This window comes from Salpingoeca rosetta (assembly GCF_000188695.1).
Source record: "Salpingoeca rosetta unplaced genomic scaffold supercont1.3, whole genome shotgun sequence".
Lineage (NCBI taxonomy): Eukaryota > Choanoflagellata > Craspedida > Salpingoecidae > Salpingoeca > Salpingoeca rosetta.
Window position 1 is genome coordinate 301,339 of NW_004754931.1, and position 10,000 is coordinate 311,338.

The 10,000-nt window shown below is 54.8% G+C and overlaps 3 protein-coding genes across 3 annotated transcripts in view; 2 read left to right on the plus strand and 1 right to left on the minus strand.

Moving 5' to 3' along the window:
- Positions 1-1,064, plus strand: part of PTSG_01630 (uncharacterized protein) — a 6,389-nt gene extending 5,325 nt beyond the window's left edge. The window contains exons 15-16 of the mRNA XM_004997553.1: positions 77-182; positions 366-1,064. Coding sequence (XP_004997610.1) covers positions 77-182; positions 366-672 — 413 coding nt within the window. The 3' untranslated portion in view covers positions 673-1,064. The remainder of the gene's footprint in view (positions 1-76; positions 183-365) is intronic.
- Positions 1,065-1,452: 388 nt separating this feature from the next.
- On the minus strand, positions 1,453-2,376 carry PTSG_01631 (uncharacterized protein). The gene has a single exon (XM_004997554.1). The coding sequence runs from the start codon at positions 2,281-2,283 to the stop codon at positions 1,546-1,548; it is 738 nt and encodes a 245-aa protein (XP_004997611.1). The 5' UTR covers positions 2,284-2,376; the 3' UTR covers positions 1,453-1,545.
- A 40-nt stretch (positions 2,377-2,416) lies between these two features.
- The window catches only part of PTSG_01632 (uncharacterized protein), a gene marked incomplete at its 3' end in the record, with an annotated part of 8,892 nt that continues 1,308 nt past the window's right edge, over positions 2,417-10,000 (plus strand). Inside the window, exons 1-14 of the mRNA XM_004997555.1 lie at positions 2,417-4,877; positions 5,050-5,125; positions 5,314-5,433; positions 5,601-5,674; positions 5,860-6,142; positions 6,507-6,680; positions 6,948-7,050; positions 7,358-7,476; positions 7,839-8,132; positions 8,319-8,625; positions 8,824-8,923; positions 9,088-9,199; positions 9,362-9,631; positions 9,816-9,917. Coding sequence (XP_004997612.1) covers positions 3,010-4,877; positions 5,050-5,125; positions 5,314-5,433; positions 5,601-5,674; positions 5,860-6,142; positions 6,507-6,680; positions 6,948-7,050; positions 7,358-7,476; positions 7,839-8,132; positions 8,319-8,625; positions 8,824-8,923; positions 9,088-9,199; positions 9,362-9,631; positions 9,816-9,917 — 4,002 coding nt within the window. The 5' untranslated portion in view covers positions 2,417-3,009. The remainder of the gene's footprint in view (positions 4,878-5,049; positions 5,126-5,313; positions 5,434-5,600; positions 5,675-5,859; positions 6,143-6,506; positions 6,681-6,947; positions 7,051-7,357; positions 7,477-7,838; positions 8,133-8,318; positions 8,626-8,823; positions 8,924-9,087; positions 9,200-9,361; positions 9,632-9,815; positions 9,918-10,000) is intronic.

Consider the following 10,000-nt stretch of genomic DNA (forward strand, 5'->3'; position numbering starts at 1 on the left):
CAAACGCACACACGCACACACACGCGCACACACACGCACGCACGCACGTACACACGCACACGCACGCACACACTAGTTCACAACTCCGGCGACAAGAAGCTTGATGCCATCACGGCGGTTGTGGAGACGCTGCCGCGAGTCAACTTCTTCACCCTCAAGTGCATCATTGATCATCTCAACAAGTAGGTGCACGTGACTGCTCAGGTACTTGTTGCTGCACGTGTAATGATCGCGTTCATTTCCGCTTACGAGCACACATGCACACGCAAGAACTCGCTCACATACTAACTCACTCACATACTAACTCACACACACACACACATGCACACACACACACACACCAACATCGCACACGCACACTGCAGGGTGACGGCACATGCGTCGTACAACAACGCGACACGAGACGTGCTGGTGGTGGAGATGACACCGTGCTTGATGCGCCTGCGCCACAACAAGGGCAACCAGGCCATGAAACCCGAGGAGGAGGTTGTCGATACGCTGCTTGCTCTCAAGCAGTCCCACTGGCGCCGAGCTGAAAAGACGGTGCTCGAGTGCCACGCGCGCAACCCTGGCGAGCGCGCCCCCGTGTCCTCCCACTCCTCGGTCAAGAGCTCCTCCTCATCTGGCTCCAGCGTCCGCTCTCCCTTCCGCAGCTGGTTCAGTCGCCGCTAAACGCAATGTGATTTGCTCAACTGCGTGGGAGTGACTGCTTGGCTGCGTGGGAGATTGAGTGACTGTGTGGCTGTCTGGTGGATTGCCTTGCATGGACGTCGCGTATTCGCAAAGCGCCGGCCGTGGTGCTTGATGATGGCGGCCTGTGCATGCGCTCTGCTGGTTTCGATGTACACCCCTTTGTTCGCTTTTACTTCTTCTTCTTCTTCTTCCTCTTCTTCCTCTTCTTCCTCTTCACTGCGCTGCTTCGCTTGCACAGGTTGCTGCCACCAGCTTTCCCTGCCCCGTTTGTTTGGTTGATCGTTATGGTTTCACTTATTCCTTGGTGACATTGTATGTGCGTGTGCGAGGCATGTGCAGTCGCAATCAGAAAGGCTTCTGGTCTCAGCAGGAACGCAGAATGCGTAACACGTGCATGGGCAAGAAGAGAGGAGGAAGAGGGGGGTTGTAGCAAAGGCAGTCTTAGCGGTACATGACACGCAGAAAGCCTGTATACCAATGGTAACAAACAAGCTGAGGGCGGGCGGGGTGGGCATGTACGGAAGTCAGGAACGTTCCAATATATATCCATCCAACCTTTTGTCGAATGGACACAGGTACACAGAGAGAGAGAGAGAGAGAGAGAGAGAGAGAGAGAGAGAGAGAGAGAGAGAGAGAGAGACAGAGAGAGACAGACACTCACTCATTTCCACACAATCATTTCCACACACACACACACACACACACAAACTCCCTCACTCACTCACTCACACGCACACACACACACACTCACACACACTCACACACACTCACACACACTCACACTCACACACACACACACACTTGCCCGTGCAGTGGCCGTGCCTGCAGGCAACCCATTATAATCAGCAGCAGTTAATGAGACTTCTTCAGGGACGGTGCGGTGATGGAGAGGGGCTCGTTGGTGTAGCCTGGTGGCAGTGGTGCAGGGACGTGGATTGTGATGGGTTTGGATCCTGGGCGTATCCACTGCCGTTGCTGTGACTGCGAGTGTGACCTGGATTGTGACTGGGAGCCGTGCTTCTTCCTTGATTGGTGTTGTTTATGATGCTGAGGCTGTTGCTGTTGTTGCTGTTGCTGCTGTTGCTGTTGTTGCTGTTGCTGTTGGTCGTGGTGAGTGCTGGATATGGAGGCAATGAAGGACGAGGAGGTGGTCATGGTGGTGGGGGATGCTGTGCGAAGGACGGCGGCGTGGGAGCCTTCCTCTGTGGACAGCTTCGGCGATGTCGTGCCCTTCATCTTGGTTGCGGAGAACAGCGGGCGCTCCTCAAAGGGGGAGCGCGCGGCAGATGCGGCACGGAACATGTGCTTTGTTTGATGCCGCACGTACATCTCCACGTGCATGCGGGGGTCCTCGTGGTGCTCAAATGGCAGCGGCGGCGGCGGCGGCGGTGGTGCGTTGTTTCTCGCCAGCATGCTGCGAGGCGACGTGCTCCTTGGGTAGCGCTGTTGGCGTGATTGCAGGTATGTCCGATCAGTGGCAGATGCCGTTGTTGTGGACATGGCATCGCTGAAGGCGTCCGCCTGCTGCGCGGCCTCTGCAAGCCTTGCCTCCACTCTCCGCACATGCTCTGTTGGCCTCGGCTCCACCATCGTTCCTCAGCAGCGCAAACCCTCTCACGTCTCTCTCAAACGACGTTGATGCTGACAAGACGAGAAGGGTGAATTCGTTTGCTTTGTGTGTGCTTTGCTTCGTGTGTTTGCTTTCTCCCCAACAACCAACCAAAAGACAACAACGGCAAACCCAACCAACCAACCAATCAACAAGCACACACGCAAGCACAGGCAGAGGAGGAGCATTCGCCACCTCTCACCCACCCCCAAGACGAACAAACAACAGACCAAAGCAGCCAGACCAGACGATCCAGCTACGAAGCAGCAAGAGCCTCTTCCTCTGACACATACACACGGAAGCACACACACACGAACACACACACGAGCACACCTGATTGTTTGTTTGCGCTATTGACCTGCAGATCTTCGCCTGCAGTGCCCTCGATCCCGTTGGCTTGAACATCAGCACACCAAACCAGCCAGCCAGCCACCTAACGTTTCGTCTTGACCCACCAACCAGCCAACCAACCAGCCAACCAACCACCTCGGCCACCTCGACCACCCAACAATCCAAACCTATCCCCTTGCTTGCAGCGACAGCCAACCGACGATAACGGCACCCACAGCCACCACTTGAGGGCGTCGTTGGGGTGTGTGGTTGGGAAGATTGGCCCTTCGTCTTCCTTCCACGTTCTCCTTTGCCCCACCACCAACACCACCTTGGCAGTCGTGGTCGCAGTCACACACCACTCTGCCTGACACACGATGCCCACATTTCGAAGAAGGAAGAAGCGGTTCACTCGCGTGGAACCCATGCAGCCGCAAGACGCACAGCATCAGCCAGACAACAGCCCACCAACCTCAAGCCAACAACCACATAAGCAACCCCTACACAGCCCAAACTCCACGACCACCACCACTTCCAACCCCAACAACAACAACAACAACAACAGCAAAGCCATTGTGTGCGGTGACGACGAAGACCGCCACGCCAGCAGCAACAGCAACACCAGCAGCGCGCGTGGCAGCAGGCGATCAAGCCACATTCAACCCACCACAACGGCAACTGAGACAGAGGGTGATGAGACAGAGACAAGCCCTTCCCCCTCCTTGCGCAGGCCTGCAGCACACACACGACACAGCACCGACGTGCCACGAAGCAGCGGTAGCAGCAAAGGAGACAGCGCACTCGGCCACGACGATCGCGCCACCTGGATGGCCCGCGTAAAGGAGGTTGGTGGCAGCAGCATCGAGGACAACGTGGACAACAATCACAACGGTGAGGACGATGCACATGGTGTCAGCAAAGTTGTCACAGAGGTTGTTGGCCAGGAACAGGGTGCCCGCCGCTTCATTCGTAGCAAAACCTTGCACGACCAAGTCGTGCGCCGTGTGCCGACCATGAGCGTTGGTGTTGATGGCGACGACAGTGTTGATGGCAACGACAGCGCCAATATGCTTGCCTGCAAGCACGAGGACGTCATCGCAGAGTCGACACTCGGCACCACAGCACCAGCTGATGCTTCCAGCGCAGCCACGCCCACGCCCAGCCATAACCACCAACCAACATCAACATCCTCCGACACCAACAACAACAGCCACGATCACCATCACACCAGCAGCCACAGTCACAGCGACACCAACACTGCCCCGTCCCCATCACGCCAAACATCCACTTCCACAGCAACAACAGCAACAACGGCAGCAGCAGCAGCAACAGCAACAGCTCTGGAGCAAGAGGAAGAAGAGGCGTCCATTATGCCGGGCCAAGTTGACACGCGCCCCATCACCCCGCAGCGCGTCACCCGCCGCTTTCGCCAGCTTAGCTTCGACCTCTCAACCACACACAACAACAACAACAACAACAACAACAACAACGATGACGGCGATGGTGATGGGGATGGGGATGGTGACCAGACGTCCCCGAAACGCAAGTCGCCCATCCGTCAGCTTTCAGATGGGGCGGCACGGCTGTGGTCTCCGTTCAAGCGGAAGCGACGAACCCAGTCCAAAGACAGTGACACTTCTGATGTTGTCAGCCCTATCAAAACACAGACGCGCCAGCCATCTTCTGGGACAGCGAGCGTACAGAGCCTGGGAGAGACCGGCAGTCCCAGGAACAGATCCCCGTCCCCACAACACAACGACAGCAAGACGGACCGCAAGCTGTTGCTTGCAGGCAGGACCCACCGCAGCCAGTTTGCAATGGAGGCCCTGAGGCGAACACCGACCATTTTCGAAGAAGATGAAGACGACGAGGACGAAGAGGAGGACAAGGTTAAAGAAACAGGCGCAACAGCACAGAGGAGAATAGATCAACTGTCTGGGTTCGGTCAAAACCACAGCACCCAACAAACCACATCTCCCCCGCCATTCCGCCGGCAGCCCGCAGAGCAGCACGATGACGTACCAGATGCAGGAGAAGGGAACCCGACACTGGGTGCTTCTCGCTCGTCATCCGCATCATCAGCATCATCCTCATCGTCGTCGTCATCAACGACATCAGATCAACCCAAGCAGAGAGACCGCAGCGACTCGCAGGTGCCGACGAAGACAAACCTCATGCACTGCAAGGACGCGCCCGTGTACATTGCGCTCGCATGCTGCTTCATCGATGACGCCATGCACGGAAGGTGTGTATGCATGTTTGCTTATGTATGTGTGTTTGTTTGTTTGTTTGTGTATGATCTGTGTATGATCTGTGTCTGTGTCTGTGTCTGTGTTTGTGTCTCTACTTGTGTCTATGTCTAACTGTCCGTTTGCTGTATGCTCGCCTCACTGTTTTCCCTCTCCTCCACATGAAAGGCTGGCCAACGGCAAGAACAAGATGTATTTTGAGAAGTGGCTGGTACAACGCATCTTTCTCGTTCACACATCTCAGGTATGTACGAACACGGCTCGTGTCTCCTTGTTTGGTGACTTGCTGGCATCAGCGCAACGTGTGCTGTGAGTTGCCGCGCCGACTTTAATGCATGCAAGCAAAGAACACGCTTGTTGAAACTTGTCTTCAACGCAACGCTGCTCACACGTGAATTCACAAACACGTGCGCACATGGCATTCCGCCGCAGTTGTGGCTGCACTTTGTGTACGCTGTGGCCATACTGCTTGCCACGCTGACGTTCTTTGAGCCGCCATCTGCGGACTCCTTCAAACCCTGGACCCTTGGCCTGGAGTTCTTCTGCATCATGGTTGGTTTGGGTGTGGGTGTGTTTGCATGCATGTGTTTGTTTGTTTGTGTTTGTGTGTATGTGTTTGTATGTACATGTGCATTGACGTTGGCTCAATTTACAACACGCGCACGTCACGCATACCACCCCTTCTCCCCGTTCTCACTGCTTCCTCACGCGACTGTCAGGTGTTCATCACGGATATTGGCATGAAGATGTACTACATGGGAGCAATGGCGTACTGGTCAAAGAACTGGCACAAGTGCGTTTCCCTTGCTGGTCCTGCTGTGCTTCGCATTGCGCTTGAATGACAAGGCTTAGTGTGCTTTCGACTGTTGTACGTACACGGCATATCATTCATTCATGCATGCTGTGCTATTCACGACACAACGTTCACAACCCCACACTCTTCCTTCCTGCCGCCCCCCTCTCCAACCCATGCCACAGAATGCAAATTGTGTTTGTGTGTCTGTTTCTTCTGGACGCGGTGATATTCTCCATCACCGGAAACACAATCCGCTTCAGCCGCTTTGTCCGGCCGGCTATCCTTCTTGGGCGCCACCGCGAACTCAGACACACCTATTTCATCATCAGCGCCATGCTCCCGCGCTTGGCCAAGGTGTTCACCATGATGTTTGCCTTCATCGGCCTCTTTGGCATCATTGGCATTCACATCTTCGCTGAAGAGTACACGGGCGTCTCCAACGACGAGGAAATCTCCCAGCTGGAGGTCTGTCCTGTGTATGTGTGTGTGTGTGTGTGTGTGTGTGTGTGTGTGTGTGTGTGTGTGTGCGTGCGTGCGTGAGTGTGTGTGTGGGGGGGGGGTGCGGGAGTGTGTGTATGTGTGTGTGTGTGTGTGTATGTGTGTGTGGAAATATGTGTCTGAGTGAGTGAGTAAGTTCGTGTGTGTGTATCTGTCTGTGTGCGTCTTGTGTCTTGGTGTTATGCACACGTGGGCAATGTGTGGGTCCTCTTCCTCTATCCCCTCTGCACACGGTTGCACTTGTCCTGCGTGCTTTTGCAACCTGCAATCAGCTTCCCCCCCCCCACACACACACACCCTTGTCGCTCTTCCCCGACCGTTACATCTTCAGGGCACCTTTGACAACTTCCTGCGGGCGTTTCTGCGGCTGTTTGTTCTCTTCACAACGGAGAATTACCCGTATGTGGTTGTGCCCGCATATCAGAGGGACTCCGCCACGTTCATCTTCTTCTTTGCGTTTGTGTACGCGGGCGTCTTCTTCCTCACGGCCATGCTGCTCGGTTTGGTGAGTGAATGTGTGTGTGTGTGTGTGTCTGTGTGTGTCTGTGTGTGTCTGTGTGTGTCTGTGCGTGTGTTCGTTTATGCAGTCCTCATTGCCGTGTGCTCCCTACGCGCTGTTGCTGCTGGCAGTATTCCCTGTGGGTGCGCGTTCGTGTGCGTGTAGCAACACTCCAGCTCCATGTGCCCATGCCTTGTTTGAAATACACACCACCTTCATCCCTCTCACCACCAAGAGCGGCTGCTGTCCTGCTGTCTTTGCTTGTGCGAGCAGGTTGTGAGCACGTACTTTGACTACACAGCCAAGCAGATCCACGCAGAGAGAAAGAAGGAGTGGCGTGGTCTCATGCGCGCGTTTGCTCTCCTTGACCCTGATGGTGAGTGACAACATGCGTGGCAACACCCTTCCACACGTCGCATGCTGTTCGTGCTTCAATGAGCGACCGAAAAAACACCCATTGACCATTGTGCGTGGGAGCTGTTGTTGCCTGTTTGCTATGAGACGTGCCTGAGCACGTGCACGCACATGTGAGTTTGTATCAGTGTACCTGAAGTCTTGCTACGCGTCTCACGCATGTTCGCGCCGTCTGTCATTGCACGCCTCACCACCACCACCACCACCCCGACAATGCATGATGATGATGACGATGGTAATTCCAATGTCGCCCGCCCCACGCTTACCAGGCAACGGATATGTGACGCTGTCGACGTGGTTTCTGCTCATGCGATATCTGCGGCCCGACATTGATCGAAAGCAGGCAAAGTTCTTCTTCGAACTCCTCGACCGCGACGGCAACAACAGAGTGAGCTGCAGTGACAGTCCTTGTGTGTATGTGTATGTGTGTATGTGTGTATGTGTGTGTGAATGTGTACGTACGTGTGTGTGTGTGCATGTGTGTGTGAATGCGTGTGTGTGTGTGCGTGTGTGTGTGTGTGTGCGTGTGTGTGTGTGCATGTGTGTGTGAATGCGTGTGTGTGTGTGTGTGTGTGTGTGTGTGTGTGTGTGTGTGTGTGTGTGTGTGTGTGTGTGTGTCGCTTTAGTCCAGAAAAGCACTCTGCCATCAAGCTGCTTGCTGTGATGTTGCCACGCGTCACACCGCAATTGCTTTCTGACTTCAACCTCCCAATACCCCAAACTCCCCATGATGTGCCGTACACCCGATAGCTCGACTGTTTCGACTTCCTTGACCTGCGAGAAATCATGCTGCTGAAGATCCGGCCGACGCCGGCAAGCGAACTCAACACCACAATGCAGCGGCGACAGTGGACGCGGTTTCGCATTCTCGCCTTTAACATCACAACGTCGAGTTGGTTCCATCCCGCCATCCTCGCTGCCCTGGCAATCAACGCCCTGGTTGCGTGTGTGTATCACGTGAGCATCACGCAGACAGAGCTTGCTGCCTTGCAGAGCGTTCACGTCGTCTTTGCTCTTGTCTTTGTCGCCGAAATCGTCCTCACGGTCCGTACTCAACCTGCTGCTGCTGCTGCTGCTGCTGCTGCTGCTGCTGCTGTTGCTGTATTGCTGTTGTGTGACATGACGCATGCGAGGGCGGTGAGAACCGCACACGCGTGCACCTGTTGTGCCAAAGTTTCTCGCCTTTCATCACATTCAACACACATTCACACACACACACACACGTTGTAGATTGTGTCGGAGGACTGGTACACGTATATTGCATCCAAGTGGAACGTTGCCGACTTGTTCATCATTCCCAGCGCACTGCTGTGCCACTGCCTGTCGTTTGTGAGCTTCGAATGGGGGCACTTCTTCACCCTCGCTGGCAACTGCTTGCTGTTTGTGCGGCTGCTGTGGGTGAGCCGAGACGCGCGCTTCGGGCTTGTTCTCATCTGGAACATCATCGAGGCTGTGCTCCACCTCTCCTACATCATGGCTGTCGTCATGTATCTGTTTGGCGTCGCGGGCACAGAACTCTTTCACGGATACACGCCTGGTGAGCCAACACCCAACATGCTCGTGGTGACGGGGAAGAAGCTGCATATGTGACTGACCGCAGTCATTGCTGTCGACCTGCCGGTTGCCTGCAAGCAAACATGACACATGTTTCTTCGTTTCATACGTCTCACACATGTGCACAACATCACATGACGCCGCCCTTTTTTTCTTTTGCACGCGGCGTTTTCACGCGCAGCCGACCCTACAACTGCGTACTATTTCGATTTCGGGTGTAACATGGGGTTTCGGTCCATGGGCTGTGCATGCTTCACCCTCTTCCAAGTCATGACCACCAGGTGCGTTTGCTCGTTTGCTTGTTTTCTCGTTGGCAAGTGTGCAGTAACCTGCAATGGAAGGTTTGCCCGTGCCTGCCACCCATCTACAATGAACATGATACCTGACACTGTGTTGTGCGTGTGCGTGTGTTTTGTTTGATGGTTCGCTTTCGCTTTGTGTTCAGCAACTGGCAAGAGCCCATGAACGACTTGATTGTAGAGGCCGGCTGGGGATCTGCCGTGTACTTTGTCCTCTTCTTCATCATGATCAACCTTGTGCTCACCGATTTGCTAGTCGTAAGTGCCACGACAACCACACACACACCCACACGTACACACACATGCACACGCACATGCATAAATGCACACACACACTCCCTCAACCCCCATGTGCTTGTCATCCATGTCACCGCATGTGTTCACGCCATCACCTACTTCACAATCATCAATGGTGCACAGGCTGTGACGATTGAGGCGTTCTTGCTGGCCAAGCGCCACTTCCAAGGCATCTCCGCAGACGCAATTCACACCGCATTTGTGGAGATCCCAGAGGATGATGATGATGAAGAGGAGGAGGAGGACTACATGGCTCCGGCTGATGATATGCGTGGTAGCAATGGGTACGACGGTGGACGAGGTGGCGGCAGCGGCGGTGATTTCTCATCCGGCATGGGAAGGAATGCACCACCCTCCGATCCACAGCCTCGTCGCGGCACTGTCGTTGAACAGGTTGGGCTTGCGCGCTGGCAGTGCACTCTCCACAACCAACGACGCCATATTTGATTTGTTTTTTGTTTGGGGGGGGTGTCTTGCTGCTCTACGCTGCCTTCTTAGCCCATGCGTCATGTGCACTTGCTCACCTATCCACTTGCGTCCACGTGTTTCAACCCGAATTATTTGATGTGGGTCACAGGGCAAGGCCGATGTTTCACGGGAAAAGTCGCCGGCTGTCCTTCGATTGGAGGCAGACGACCTCGTGCATCGCGCGCGCCGCCGCTCGTTTCAATCCATTTCGGTCCGTGGTTGTTTCGTTCTGAGGGAGCACGAAGGCGAAATGGCTTTTTTGCTGCATTGTTTGCTGGCGAGAGATGTGTGTGT

Coding starts and splice junctions, on each gene's coding strand:
- PTSG_01631 (XM_004997554.1), bottom strand. CDS start 2,283: ATGGTGGAGCCGAGGCCAACAGAGCATGTGCGGAGAGTGGAGGCAAGG.